The 15,454-nt window shown below is 40.4% G+C and overlaps 1 protein-coding gene and 1 long non-coding RNA gene across 5 annotated transcripts in view; one reads left to right on the top strand and one right to left on the bottom strand.

Annotated features, from left to right (window-relative positions):
- The window catches only part of LOC132437005 (uncharacterized), a 41,311-nt gene extending 26,198 nt beyond the window's left edge, over positions 1-15,113 (top strand). Inside the window, exon 3 of the long non-coding RNA XR_009521944.1 lies at positions 15,017-15,113. This is a non-coding gene — a long non-coding RNA (uncharacterized lncRNA). The remainder of the gene's footprint in view (positions 1-15,016) is intronic.
- The window catches only part of PPIL6 (peptidylprolyl isomerase like 6), a 34,538-nt gene extending 19,086 nt beyond the window's left edge, over positions 1-15,452 (bottom strand). For 3 of the 4 annotated variants that reach the window (XM_060030119.1, XM_060030122.1, XM_060030121.1), the window contains exons 1-5: positions 15,202-15,452; positions 12,046-12,141; positions 8,729-8,917; positions 5,364-5,426; positions 5,112-5,259 (exon numbers count right to left, since the gene is read on the bottom strand). In XM_060030119.1, coding sequence (XP_059886102.1) covers positions 5,112-5,259; positions 5,364-5,426; positions 8,729-8,917; positions 12,046-12,141; positions 15,202-15,303 — 598 coding nt within the window. In that variant the 5' untranslated portion in view covers positions 15,304-15,452. The remainder of the gene's footprint in view (positions 1-5,111; positions 5,260-5,363; positions 5,427-8,728; positions 8,918-12,045; positions 12,142-15,201) is intronic. The other variant, XM_060030120.1, reaches the window with a different exon arrangement.
- Between the last annotated feature and the right edge of the window lie 2 nt (positions 15,453-15,454).

The raw sequence follows: 15,454 nt of genomic DNA, 5'->3' as shown, positions 1-15,454 counted from the left end.
ATTTTTCTAGATTCTATGGCTTAATATACGATATTTCTTTTTCGCTTTCTGACGTCACTCTGTATGACAGTCTCTAGGTCCATCCATGTCTCTACAAATGACCAAATTTCGTTCCTTTTTATGGCTGAATAATATTCCATTGTATATATGCACCACATCTTTATCCATTCATCTGTCGATGGGCATTTAGGTTGCTTCCATGACCTGGCTATTGTAAATAGTGCTGCAGTGAACTCTGGGGTGTGCATGTGTCTTTTTGAATTATGGTTTTTTCTGGGTATATGCCCAGTAGTGGATTGCTGGGTCATATGGTAATTCTATTTTTAGTTTTTTAAGGAACCTCCATACTGTTCTCCATAGTGGCTGTATCAATTTACATTTCCCACCAACAGTGCAAGAGGGTTCCCTTTTCTCCACACCCTCTCCAGCATTTGTTGTTTGTAGATCTTCTGATGATTCCCATTCTAACCAGTGTGAGGTGATACCTCATTGCAGTTTTGATTTGCATTTCTCTAATAATTAGTGATGTTGAGCAGCTTTTCATGTGCCTCTTGGCCATTTGTATGTCCTCTTTGGAAAAATGTCTATTTAGGTGTTCTGCCCATTTTTTGACTGGGTTGTTTGTTTTTTTAATATTGAGCTGCATGAGCTGTTTATATATTTTGGAGATTAATTCTTTGTCCGTTGATTCATTTGCAAATATTTTCTCCCATTCTGAGGGTTGTCTTTTCGTCTTGTTTATGGTTTCCTTTGCTGTGCAGAAGCTTTGAAGTTTCATTAGGTCCCACTTGTTTATTTTTGTTTTTATTTCCATTACTCTAGGAAGTGGATCAAAAAAGATCTTGCTGTGATTTATGTCAAAGAGTGTTCTTCCTATGTTTTCCTCTAAGAGTTTTGTAGTGTCCGGTCTTACATTTCAGTCTGTAATCCATTTGGAGTTTATTTTTGTGTATGGTGTTAGGGAGTGTTCTAATTTCATTCTTTTACATGTAGCTGTCCAGTTTTCCCAGCACCACTTATTGAAGAGACTGTCTTTTCTCCATTGTATATCCTTGCCTCTTTTGTCATAGATTAGTTGACCATAGGTGTGTGGGTTTATCTCTGGGCTTTCTATCCTGTTCCATTGATCTATATTTCTGTTTTTGTGCCAGTACCATATTGTCTTGATTACTGTAGCTTTGTAGTATAGTCTGAAGTCAGGGAGTCTGATCCCTCCAGCTCCGTTTTTTTTTCCCTCAAGATTGCTTTGGCTATTTGGGGTCTTTTGTGTTTCCATACAAATTTTAAGCTTTTTTGTTCTAGTTCTGTAAAAAATGCCATTGGTAATCTGACAGGGATTGCATTGAATATGTAGATTGCTTTGTGTAGTATAGTCATTTTCACAATATTGATTCTTCCAATCCTAGAGCATGGTATATCTCTCCATCTGTTTGTGTCATCTTTGATTTCTTTCATTACTGTCTTATAGTTTTCTGAGTACAGGTCTTTTACCTCCTTAGGTAGGTTTACTCCTCGGTATTTTATTCTTCTTGTTGCAATGGTGAATGGGATTGTTTCCTCAATTTCTCCTTCTGATCTTTCATTGTTAGTGTATAGGAATGCAAGAGATTTCTGTGCATTAATTTTGTATCCTGCAAATTTACCAAATTCACTGAATAGCTCTAGTAGTTTTCTGGTGGCATCTTTAGGATTCTCTATGTATAGTATAATGTCATCTGCAAACAGTGACAGTTTTACTTCTTCTTTTCCAATTTGTGTTCCTTTTATTTCTTTTTCTTCTCTGATTGCCGTAGCTGGACTTCCAAAACTATGCTGAATAATAGTGGTGAGAGTGGACATCCTTGTCTTGTTCCTGATCTTAGAGGAAATGCTTTCAGTTTTTCACCATTGAGAATGATGTTTGCTGTGGGTTTGTCATATATGGCCTTTATTATGTTGAGGTAGGTTCCCTCTATGCCCACTTTCTGGAGAGTTTTTATCATAAATGTGTGCTGAATTTTGACAAAAGCTTTTTCTGCATCAATTGAGATGATCATATGGTTTTTATTCTTCAATTTGTTAATATGGTGTATTACATTGATTGATTTGCATATATTGAAGAATCCTTGCATCCCTGAGATAAATCCCACTTTATCATGGTGTATGATCCTTTTAATGTGTTGTTGGATTCTGTTTGCTAGTATTTTGCTGAGGAGTTTTGCATCTGTATTTATCAGTGATATTATTCTGTAATTTTCTTTTTTTGTAGTATCTTTGTCTGGTTTTGGTATCAGGGTGATGGTAGCCTTGTAGAATGAGTTTGGGAGTATTCCTTCCTCTGCAGTTTTTTGGAAAAGTTTGAGAAGGATGGGTGTTAGCTCTTCTCTAAATGTTTGATAGAATTCACCTGTGATGCCATCTGGTCCTGGACTTTTGTTTTTTGGAAGATTTTTAATCACAGGTTCAATTTAATTACTTGTGATTGGTCTGTTCGTATTTTCTATTTCTTCCTGGTTCAGTCTTGGAAGGGTATACTTTTCTAAGAATTTGTCCATTTCTTCCAGGTTGTCCATTTTATTGGCATAGAGTTGCTTGTAGTAGTCTCTTATGATGCTTTGTATTTCTGTGGTGTCCATTGTAACTTCTCCTTTTTCATTTCTAATTTTACTGATTTGAGTCCTCTCCCTCTTTTTCTTGATGAGTCTGGCTAAAGGTGTATCAATTTTGTTTATCTTCTCAACCAGCTTTTAGTTTTATTGATCTTTGCTATTGTTTTCTTTGTTTCTATTTCATTTATTTCTGCTCTGATCTTTATGATTTCTTTCCTTCTACTAACTTTGGCTTTTGTTTGTTGTTCTTTCTCAGGTTCCTTTAGGTGTAAGGTTAGATTGTTTATTTGAGATTTTTCTTGTTTCTTGAGGTAGGATTGCATCGCTATAAACTTCTGTCTTAGAACTGCTTTTGCTGCATCCCATAGGTTTTGGATCATCATGTTTTCATTGTCATTTGTCTCTAGGTATTTTTTGATTTCCTCTTTGATTTCTTCAATGATCTCTTGGTTATTTAGTAATGTATTGTTTAGCCTCCATGTGTTTGTGTTTTTTACATTTTTTTCCCTGAAACTGATTTCTAATCTTATAGTGTTGTGGTTGGAAAAGATGCTTGATACGATTTCAATTTTCTCAAATTTACTGAGGCTTGATTTGTGACCCAAGATGTGATCTATCCTAGAGAATGTTCCATGTGCACTTGAGAAGAAAGCGTAATGTGCTGTTTTCGGATGGAATGTCCTATAAATATCAATTAAATCTATCTGGTGTATTTTGTCATTTAAAGCTTGTGTTTCCTTATTAATTTTCTGTCTGGATGATCTGCCCATTGCTGTAAGTGAGGTATTAAAGTCCCCCACTATTATTGTTTTACTGTTGATTTCCTCTTTTAAAGCTGTTAGCATTTGCCTTATATATTGAGGTGTTCCTATGTTGGGTGCATATACATTTATAATTGTTGTATCTTCTTGGATTGATCCCTTGATCATTATGTAGTGTCCTTCTTTGTCTCTTGTAACATTCTTTATTTTAAAGTGTATTTTATCTGATACGAGTATTTCTACTCCAGCTTTCTTTTGATTTCCATTTGCATGGAATATCTTTTTCCATCCCCTCACTTTCAATATGTATATGTCCCTAGGTCTGAAGTGGGTCTCTTGTAGACAGCATATATACAGGTCTTGTTTTTGTATCCATTCAGCAAGCCTGTGTCTTTTGGTTGGAGCATTTAATCCATTCACATTTAAGGTAATTATCAATATGTATGTTCCTGTTACTGTTTTCTTAATTGTTTTGGGTTTGTTTTTGTAGGTCCTTTTCTTCTCTTGTGTTTCCTACTTAGGGAAGTTCCTTTAGCATTTGTTGTAGAGCTGGTTTGGTGGTGCTGAATTCTCTTAACTTTTGCTTCTCTGTAAAGCTTTTGATTTCTCCATCAAATCTGAATGAGATCTTTGCCAGTGTAGAGTAATCTTGTTGTAGGTTCTTTCCTTTCATCATTTTAAATATATCATGCCACTCCCTTCTGGTTCGTAGAGTTTCTGCTGAGAAATCAGCTGTTAACCTTATGGGAGTTCCCTTGTATGTTGTCGTTTTTCCCTTGTTACTTTTAATAATTTTTCTTTGTCTTTAATTTTTGTCAATTTGATTACTATGTGTCTTGGCATGTTTCTCCTTGAGTTTATTCTACCTGGGACTCTCTGTACTTCCTGGACTTGGGTGGCTATTTTCTTTCCCATGTTACTGAAGTTTTCGACTATAATCTCTTCACATATTTTCTCAGGTCCTTTCTCTCTCTCTTCTCCTTCTGGGACCCCCTATAATGTGAATGTTGTTGCATTTAATGTTGTCCCAGAGGTCTCTTGGTCTTCATTTCTTTTCATTCTTTTTTCTTTATTCTGTTTCACGGCAGTGAATTCCAGCATTCTGTCTTCCAGGTCACTTACCCGTTCTTCTGCCTCAGTTATTCTTCTACTGATTCCTTCTAGTGTATTTTTTATTTCAGTTACTGTATTGTTCATCTCTGTTTGTTTGTTCTTTAATTCTTCTAGGTCAGGTCTTTGTTAAACATTTCTTTCACCTTCTCGATCTTTGCCTCCATTCTTTTTCTGAGGTCCTGGATCATCTTAACTATCATTATTCTGAATTCTTTTTCTGGAAAGTTGCCTATCTCCACTTCATTTCGTTGTTTTTCTGGGGTTTTATCTTGTTCCTTCATCTGGTACATAGTCCTCTGCCTTTTCATCTTGTCTATCTTTCTGTGAATGTGGTTTTCGTTCCACAGGCTGCAGGATTGTAGTTCTTCTTGCTTCTGCTCTATCCTACTTGCTTGTATTACTTTTTAACCTGGAATATTCCTGGTGACACACTTTAGATTTGTTTATTTTAAAAATCAGGGAATTTTTTTAAAAAGTATGAATATCTTAATTCATCATTTGGCCATATAAAACATCCTTTAAATATATATGTAACATCTAATATTAAATATATCTAATTCTGTATGAATTTCACAAAGGCAGATAAACAAAAGTTTGGACATTTTGATTTAATGTTGCAACTAAGTTGTATTTAAGCTTTTAAACTCACCTCCTCCTTGTATCCAACCATTCCGTACCACTCGATGAAAAATGGAACCTGTGTAATGTAGCCTGATGCCACTTTGGGAAAACCCTGCTTTTCCTGTGCACAGGATCTGAAAATTTTTACATGTTTTGGGACATGCATCACAATACAGCTAAAAATAAAGAGAAAAGGTTTCATAGATTAAAAACTTAACATTTTGACAGAGATTGTCACTCCCCCCAACTTATTAAAAAACAACAACCAAAAACCTCTTACCTCAAAAATCAATCTTCCGATTGGATAAAAATCAATAGAAATGTCCAAGAACACAAAATCATGCTATTAAAATTAGAGAGAAGAAGGTAATGCAGGTCAGTGTTTTAGCAGAAAGTTTTAGAAATGACCAAAAATATAATAGAATAATGTTTTCAGTGATAAGATGATTGACAGCATTAACAGTAGATAATGTAACAGCAAAATTAAAAGAATGACTTAAGGATGTTTGTTTCATTATACCAAAATTTTACTACCTAAATAACATGCTTTTTAAAACCCTTAAGTGGTAAAGCTCTGAATCACATTAACCTATCACACAAGACTGACAGCACATGGCCTATATATCCACTGCATCACAAACTGGGTGTGGAAAGGAACACTGGTCATTCCCTCTGGAAAAAGCAGCAGACTGGGAATTCTTATCTTTCCTGAGTAATTCTGGGAAAAGATCCAACATGAGCCCATGGATTTGGTTACTGTGTGTTCTGGATTTTCAGAGACTGCACAGATTAGCTGAGCAGAGCCAGGCCATAGTCTTTCTGAGCAGGAAAATAAGGCCACTATATGAATAGGAGGTACCATACCAGGGGTAGGAAAGAGAGGATGATGTGCTTTTGAGTTATTTCATTCATGACCTCATACTCCCAGATACCCCCAGCTCTTGTTTTCAATTGACATACTTTCTGGTAGAGACAACTGACATTTGTGAGCCCTTGTCTAGCCCTACAAAGAGGCATCAAAGTGAAAACACTGTTTTCCATCACAGTAGCATTCATTTAGGGAGCAGAACACATCTAATGGAATACATTTCAACTCTTAGGCACCATTCTCATATATAAAAATGCTGCCTGATTTAACAAGTACATAATTTGCCCTGCCCTATTTCTTAAGAGTCTAGGAGGCATAAATGAAATCACTTTTAGTTGTATCACTATCATTATTTTATGTCGCTCTAAGCTTTTTTTTAAATTAAAAGACTGAAATAGTATTGTAATATCTGGCATCCAGGAATGAAGTATTACATCCATACTTATTATAATTAATTGTTTGTGCCTCTAAGCTTCTGTACTACAAGTTCTTAATTATAAAAGAATATTATAACTTTAGAATAAGAGGCATAGTATAGTAAACTTCATAGGCTTAGGAGGAAAAAGGACATATTGCAAGTCATAATCGATTTCTGAAGTGAGTGAGTGCATTCAGACATCATTAAACTTCCCTGGGCATCAATATATTATCTTTATGTGGTTGTTAAGAGTAGATAATTCTAAAAATTCTAATGAAAAGAGAGTGACTGTGACACAAGATAATGTCACCTAGCAGCCAGACCTAATTGTCTGCTATATCGTTCCAAACCAGAAGTAAACAAGTCCCTGGGTTTTACTCAGCACAAAAAATCTAGCCTCTGTGCAAAAAATCCAAGGATTTTCTCGGGAATCTGGGTCCTCTCTCCTTACTGCCACTAATTAATTCAGGCTGTCATTATTTCTAGCTCACACTATTATAGCAGATTTCCAAATGGTCGCCCTGCCACCAAGCTTTCCCCACTGTACCCTGTTTGGTCACAGCCCTAAAACTTTTTCCGAAACACCAAAGAAGATGTTGTCATACTCTTGATGAAAAGTTCTGTTGGCTTACTTCCTTCTGGATGAAATCTAACTAACTGGTTAAGAGTGGACAGTAAGTTCAACCTTTCTCTAGTGGATCTGGTTTTGGGGTTTGTTTGTTGTTTGTTTTTTTTAAACATCTAAGCACCTTTCCTATTTGAGAAACTCCTCACAAGGTTGCACCAGCCTCCAGAGAACCTCCTCTCTTTCCCCGCTACGTGTGAGCCAGGGTGTGGGGATATAACCTGGGCTCAACTAGTCAGGTGCTCCTGCCCGGGGCCTTAGATGTCTAGGAAGTGACAAAGACCCAAGGAGAGCTGAGAAGTTATGCTCGGTGAAGGCAGCATTAGGGCCATTGGGCACCCATGGCAGCATCCTGGCTGCACATTCCTGGGGCATGACTCTGGCCATGTTTTCCTGCTGCCAGGTCTCCCTTGGTTCCTGCCTGCTTTCCAAAGCTGGTTCTCCAGCTTTCCTGTCAATTGTGAGGTTACCAACATCCTTTTTTTTTTTTTTTTTTTTGCAGTATGTGGGCCTCTCACTGTTGTGGCCTCTCCCGTTGCGGAGCACAGGCTCTGGACATGCAGGCTCAGCAGCCATGGCTCACGGGCCCAGCCGCTCCGCGGCATGTGGGATCTTCCCAGACTGGGGCACGAACCTGTGTTCCCTGCATCGGCAGGCGGACTCTCAACCACTGAGCCACCAGGGAAGCCCCCCCAACATCCTTTTAATACATACTTTTTCTCCTCAAGTTAGTTAGAACAGCTTGGTACTGCTGGCACCAAGAATCCTGACTGATTCTCATTTTCCCAGTGTCGTTTCCCACGAATTCTGGCCTCCCTGCTGTCCCCTGCCATTCCCAGAGTACACCATGTACTTCTAGACTCCTGACCCTTTGGGAATGAACTGCTATGAATGTTAACTTCCTCCCCACACCCTAGAGTTTCAAGCATTTTCCAAGTGCATTGTTTATTCAACAAAATATTCACTGAGCACCTCCAGTGTTTCAGATTCTGTTCAAGTCAGTGGTTGAACAAGGGTGAACGAGACAAGGTCTTTGCCTTTGCACAACTCAGATCCTAGCACTGGGTCTTTATTGTAGGCACAGGCCACCATGGGCGTGAAATAATTTTCAGCATGTGGTAGCTGTTGGCTACAAGGTTTCTGAGCAAAATTACATACTTTTACCTCTATTGCCATTCCACCCTGATGGCTGTCTCTTGCTCTCTGGACCTCACGCTTCCTAGCTGTCCTCTGCCATTGGAAACCTCCCCAGTGCCATAGCTTGTCTAGTCCTGCTCTTGACAACTATGTGTCATGCTTTAAAACATCACCTTCTCAAACTTGCCATTCTCTAGTGCAGTAGCTGTCACTTAGGTGTTAGAAAGTATTAATTAAAATATTTCATGCTAAAGGTGAATGAAGGATAGGCTTGACCTTCTCTGAGGGGGAAGGTCCTAATATTTTTAAATAGATGATAATTAATGTATATACGCTTCTAGCTGGGAGTAGAAATGTTTGAACAGGGATGATCTTCTCCCGGTGCCATCTGCCTGCTGTGAGATAGGCTTGCTTTACACACCACCAAGCCAAACCCTGCCATGAATCCTTTGCAACTGGATCATAAGGTCATTGAGAACTTAACCTAGTCTCTTACTCTTTTATATTCCCTTTGCTAGGTTATCAGTAATTAATGGTCAATCAATGTAAATGCTCAAAGATTCCACTATTCTCCTTTAAAAAATTAGTGCAACTTGCCTTCGTGTCTCTTAAGAATTTGGCAGAATAATCCATAGTAAGTGCTTCGTAAAGTGCAGGAGGCTTAAAATCAACTATATCCCACACTTTGTGGGCCCATTTCTGAAGATCAAGTGCATCACCCAGGAGCTGATCGTTAATAAAACACATCACATAGGAAGAATATTCCCAGATTTCTTTCTTAAGTTCCTGTAAAGGAAAAGGACCAAAAAAATGTAGTGGGGGTTGGGGGTAGGGATGGGGGGGGGAACTTAGCTAAACCCACAAGCCAGAGCTTGAATCAACCCTAGGACTGAATCTTTAAAATATATTTTTTGCCGTCTTTCAGAATTTTGCTCTCAAAGGGAATTTAAGAACATTTTCAAGACTCTGATGGTGTTGAAATCAAAGAATGACCTAACAGTGATCTTTAAAATGGTACGATCTTAGAAAATAGATGGTAATCTGGTAATAAAAGTCTGTGTGCATAGCATACTTGTTATATTAATTTGAAAACAAAATGCAATCTTTTAGCTTCATTTCTGAAGCACATTTTACTGTAAGCATAGTTGGTTAGGGGTCCTAAATAAGACATGGTTTTCAATGGGAAGGATGGAAAGAACGCTTTTTTGATGGAGGGAAATCAGACCAGGTGAGGAAATGCCTCCTGAGGGCCAGCAGCAGTTTGTGGGGCACACCAGGGGCCGTGAGGAAGAGAACTCACCTTCCATAACAATTTTTTTTTTTAACTCAAGTAATTTATTTATTTATTTTTTGGTTACGCAGCATGTGGGATCTTAGTTCCCCGACCAGGCATCAAACCTGTGCCCCCTGCAGTGGAGGTGCAGAGTCTTAACCACTGGACCACCAGGGAAGTCCCTCCTTAACACTTTTAAGCCCTAAGCCCCTAAGAATGAAGTGCATTGGTGTTTTTATCCATACAGCACTGCCAGCCAACCTCCTAAACCTCAGTGTGTGGCCACTGAATAATGTGGCCTCTGAGTAGATCTGGTTTGTTATTACCCGGTGCCAGTCCTGGCAAAGCCATGCATCATCTGGGACAGCTGTTCTCCAATTTTAGTGGGCAGTCAGAATTAGTTTCCTGAGCCCCACCCCAAGTTTCTGATTCTGGGGTGGGGCCCGAGAATCTGCATTTCTAACAACATCCCATGGGACGCTGCTGCTGCGGCTGGTCTGGAGACCGCACTTGGAGAAACGCCGGTTTGGGGAACGGTTTGCCTTCAGCTGCCAGCGTGCTCCATTCCCCGCTCTTCTCTCAGGAGGAGCTCGCTTCAGATTCCTCACTTCCTAAACTTGTTAATGCTGAACTGTCAATCGCTGAGCCTATGGGTCAGTACTCCCTGGAATGTTGAAACTCATCAGGGTTCTCACATTTTACAGGACACAAAACTTTAAAAAGGGGAGGGAAAGTTTAATTGTGGATATTTTAGCTAGCCTGGTAGGAGAAATGCAGTAGCAGGTACACTTTATTCGGAGGCTGAAAATTACGTGCCTTGTCTGGGTGTCTTCTATACATGAGGAGCCCTCATCGCCTGCCTTAAGATAGCAGGCTGGACCCGATGTTTTCTAGGGCTTTCCAGCACTAAGATGTATGATGTTGCCTTTTTTTGGAGGGGGAAAAAGGGCCTTCCCAAAGGCTCTGAAGCCATCCCTCATGGTTGGCATTACATTATACTGAGGCACTGAGGCCAGTGCAAACTAACCTCAAATGTGCTAAGAAGCACTATGTATAACATAAGACAATGCTTATGTGAAAGGAGAACAAAAAGCTGGCCTGAAGAGGAAGAAGAGGTTAAGGTGGCAAGTATCCAGGAGATGAAGGAGGGGGAAGGAAGAAAAGAAAGACAGGAGTTAAGGATATGTGGGAAGAAGCAGCATTGATGACCTAGGAAGCCTAATTCAGGCCCCATGAGAAAAGCAGAAGGAAGAGAACACAAAACAGCTCAAGGTTAGCAACTCAGGCTGACAAGGGTCAGAAACTGCAGAATGGAATCCACACCAGTGTTTCAGAGTATGGTGGGAATACGGAAGAGGAGTGGGTGCAAACCACGAAGCATGAAATCATGGCTCTCCTGTAGGTGGAGAGCACGATACGATAGGCAGTTTAGGAAGTTTGATGATAAAAATGAAGAAAAACATATTGTTTTACGTTAGGGTGCCCAACTGTCTGAATTTGCCTAGGACCGTCCCAGCTTTAGCATTGAAATTCGTGCATTCCAGCAAACCCCTCAGATCCAGGCAAACCAGGACCACTGGTCACCCTAGTTGTTGTAATGATTAGAGTTAATATTTATAGAAGTCATTAGAATAGTGCCTGGCATATAATAAGCACCATAGGTAAGTGTTTGTTATGGTTCTGTTTGAATTATATAATGAAAATGTACTGTGGCTGTGAAAATGGTATGAGACTTAACATACGGTATTCCTGACTCAGTCTTGCACCGTTCATGTGACTGAGCAGAGAGTGAAGTAAAGCAGCACCATCTGCATGGTAAATCACAGGACATCCTTGTGCAGTCTAGCACAGGACAATCAAAACTGCTCTGGTCAGGGGAAATGGGATCTCCTCAGCCACTGAGAGATGCGGTTGGGCAGGGAAGCCAGGACTGGGACTCTCCACAGGACTAGGCCAAGGGTGACAAGCAGGAGGCGTACCCATTCTAGTCTGCCCCCCAACGTGAGCTGTATCTGAGCCAGGATGCCACATGTTCCAGGCAGCACTACCAGTTAATCAGGGATGGCACCCAAGAGGAAACCAATCTGCCATCCCTGGATAAGCTCTGCCAGCCTTAGGGTCTGGAGTTCTCCAAGGGTACTGTTAGGGGGGAGAATGCAGAGAAGGAAGCGTCCATTAGGACACGGCTACCCTGTGGGAAGTTGGCGCCTACCATCAGAGCTCCCCTAGGCAACCCTGCATGCTCCCCTGCTATATCTGTGCTGGACACCACTGAAACCTTCCAGAGTTAGGGCCAAAAAGAGTGCCAGGCCACAGTAACCTGAGTGCCCGGGTGTCACAGGAAGTATGAGTAAGTGATATGCCGGGAAAGAGAGGTAGCCATCGGCAGGAGTAAATAGCAGCACTGAGAGTTTAAAACTTACCTTTATCACATGCTTTCCAAAAGAAAATTCTGTAAATGTTTGACTCTTTCTTAAAATCAGCTGGGTAAAATGACTGAAATAATTTAGGAAAAGTACGTAATTTAGAGAAATAAAATCTAGTTGTATCAAAATTACTGCTTCAGTTTTTCCAAACCAATGCATATGTAAATAAATCAGGCAAAACTTGGCTCATTTCCCACACCCCAAATATCCTTTACCCTTTTTTTCTCCTGTAGATATTGATCCCATGCAAATTCTTGAACAGGAACTATTATAGGGTCTTCAAATTTGGATGGATAATTACTCTTCAGACTCTAGGTTTCAAAATAGAATAATTATTTTAGAGTAAGTTCTCTTTTAAAGTAGAAATCATTCCCCCCAGTTTTTATGGGGTCTTCAGGAAGTTTTATGCAACATACACCCAAGCCACAGTCTGGCTTAGATACCCCTCGCCAGCTCCCAGAGGCCCCTGTGCTTACCTCCAGTAAGTCCCTCCCCAGTCCATACTAATTGGTCTCTCATCTGAAGAGAATAAGCTCCTTGAGGGCAAAGACTATGTCTTAGTTTCCCACTGGCCTCAGTATTTGGTACATAGTGGACCATCCACACATAGCAACTGCATAAACAAATGTACAAGTGAGTTTATGCCAATAGTTTTGTGACCTGCCATGTTCTTTTAGGACCAGTTTTTCCCTAAATTAAACTCTTACTAAACCTCAGTGGATCTATGGATACTTTTTTTTTTTTTTTTTTTTTTTGCGGTACACGGGCCTCTCATTGTTGTGGCCTCTCCCGTTGTGGAGCACAGGCTCCAGACGCGCAGGCTCAGCGGCCATGGCTCACGGGCCCAGCCGCTCCGCGGCATGTGGGATCCTCCTGGACCGGGGCACGAACCCGTGTCCCCTGCATCAGCAGGCGGACTCTCAACCACTGCGCCACCAGGGAAGCCCCTCTATGGATACTTTTAACTAAAATAAATGTTATTGCTTTAATTCACTGACATATGGAGAATGACCAAAAGGATATTGTTGTGGTTATACCCCTTGGGAAAAAGAGAAGTAAATATTAAATGTGTTTTGGTCTAGACATTAAGCATGTATTGACTTAATGTATTTTGTTTTGTCTATATGAATCAGAGAAAATTCTTACTGGTTAACAACATCTGTCAAAAAAAAAAGTTTTGCTTCCTGTTATGTTACACTTTGCCTCCTCCTAAAGCAAGGGAAGACAGTTGAGGCAGTAACAGTTAGGCATCACCTTTCTGAGCAAGTCTGAGAAGTAAATGGACCAACAAGGGAAAAGTGTCATCTGGCCACTTCTGTTGTGGTCTAAGGGGACACTGACTTGGCGTGCTTCACCCAGGGTGGACAGTCTAAGGGGGAGAAAGCCAGGATGTGAGTGTACCCTGCTTTGGGATCAGGGGTAGCAGAAGAGGGCAACAGCAATCTGGCCATTTCCTTCTTAGTCTGCTGTACCCAACCAACAGCTGATGTGTCCTTTTTCTCAATTCCAGCGTCTGTGCTCTGTCTGAGGCAGTCGTACAGGATGACTGCTGTTTCTGAGGGACCATCTGGAATAACTAATAAGCCCAATAGTTTTCAAATTAAGCATACTTAATCATGCTTTCTTCATAATTTGTTCCAGAAGGGACTACATTATGTAATACTCTTTATAAATCTAAATCTTTCAGTTAATTAGGCATCAGGGATTGCTCACAAGTGATCATGTTGGAAATATATTCAAGGATCCTCTATTAACAGAACTAACTGAATTTACATTCATATATTTTCATATTCAAATAGAGCTATGGTAGGCAAAACTTAAGAAAGTGAAAATTAACATTATTAATATAATAAAGACATTGTTTGCTTGACTTAGTGTCCTCTGCAACAGGGGTTGGCAAACTGTGGCCAGCAGGCCAAAGCTGGACCACTGCCTGTTTTGGTAAGACTTGAGAACTAAGAATAATTTTTAGATTTTTAAACAGTTGAAAAAGAATCACAAGAAGAATCATTTCATGTCCTGTGAAATTATATGCAAGTCCAATTTCAGTGTCCATAATAAAAGTTTTATTGGAAAACCACCATTCATTTACATACTGTCTGTGGCTGCTTTTGCACAAGGACACAGTTGAGTAGTCATGACTGAGAACCTATGGTTCCAAAGGCCTAATAATTTTATATGTGGACTTTACAGAAAAAAAATATGCCAACGTCTTCTCTACAGTGTGGAGAAAACATATGCCTTCAGAAAAGGAGCTAAGAAAAACAAGAGAAAAAAAATCCCTCACACTTATTAAATACAATTTGAGCCATATAACTTTGCTGATCCTATCAGCCCAGCTAACACAGTCCATAATTTCTACTTCTTTTAATGATCCATGTATCATTTTCACAGACTTCTTATCACTTGTTCTCTTCATCTTAATGTAAACTTTACCTATTTCACAAATTAGTCACTATTTCCTGACTTGATTTAAATTCAGACTGTAACTCTGTGGACTTGGAGCAGGTAAGAAGTTAGGAATTTCTTAAGATTAATTCTATTTGGGAACATTTTGTTTCAAGTATCCAGCTGGGTACTTTGGGAGGTACAGACATGAATAAGGCATTGTCCTGGAGCCTATTGGGGTTTTGAAGGAGAGAAGCTTGGCATAATCTTACAACAGCATTTCTGGAGCAAACCCCAAAGAAGTGCTGAATTTTACATTTCAACATTTTATACACTTCTACATTTCTCCTGCATTCGGGTTGTAGGAATGCTGCGGCATTACTGACCTGGCCTAATTCTTCCAGTTACTTAAAGTGTTTTTCATTTTACATTGTTCTGCATGTTTACAAAGAAATGTCTGTAGTCTCCAAAGCACTTGTGGGTCATTTGTTAAGAAATCCCATAAGCACCTAATTCAACTGGAATGCAGTGACTGCTATAGAAACTTTAAAGAAAAACAACAAAAACCCTCCCCGAATGAATAGTTTTCAAAAATCACTTGGGAAAGGAGTTTGTAAAAAAATCAGCTAGTTATATGGTAACATTTTTTTCACAAAGTTTTAAAATCTATAATTTCAGTTAAAAATTAACGTAGGAAGGCCCGCGTGCCGCAAAAAAAAAAAAATTAACGTGGGATAAAATGTGTGTTATTCCCAAAAAGGTTCTGAACGATTCCTTCGCTCGGATCTCTCTTTAAAGGTAGCCCTTCTCGAAGTGTAACTCCCGCCTGGACCGGCCCTCACCCTCTGCACGCAGATATCCATCCAGAGACAGCCCACCCCGGCCGGGACATCCCCTCCCTGAACCTCGACCCCCGCCACCAGGAGGCGCACGACTCGGAAGCCGGACGGGCCTTCCCGCCCTTGTGGTTTCTTCGCGGTTACCTCAGCGGCGCTCTTCGCAATTTGAAAGCTGGAGCTTTTGAAGAGCCCCACCACCTTCACCTGCAGCGGCTGCTCGGGCGGCGTCTGCGAGCTGCTCGCCATGGCTGCGCGCAAGGACTCCTCGGCTCACAAACATAGCGCGTCGCCAGGGCAACCGCGCGGCCCCGCCCCCGCCGCTCGCCGGAAGGAGGGGGCCGGGGGCGGGGCGGTCGGCGAAGGTCCGCCCTTTCCTCAACTTTGTGCCTGTTGCTGT

This window comes from Delphinus delphis, chromosome 14 (assembly GCF_949987515.2).
Source record: "Delphinus delphis chromosome 14, mDelDel1.2, whole genome shotgun sequence".
Lineage (NCBI taxonomy): Eukaryota > Metazoa > Chordata > Mammalia > Artiodactyla > Delphinidae > Delphinus > Delphinus delphis.
Note: the sequence above shows the minus strand (reverse complement) of the source record. Positions and strands in the feature narration are given on the sequence as shown.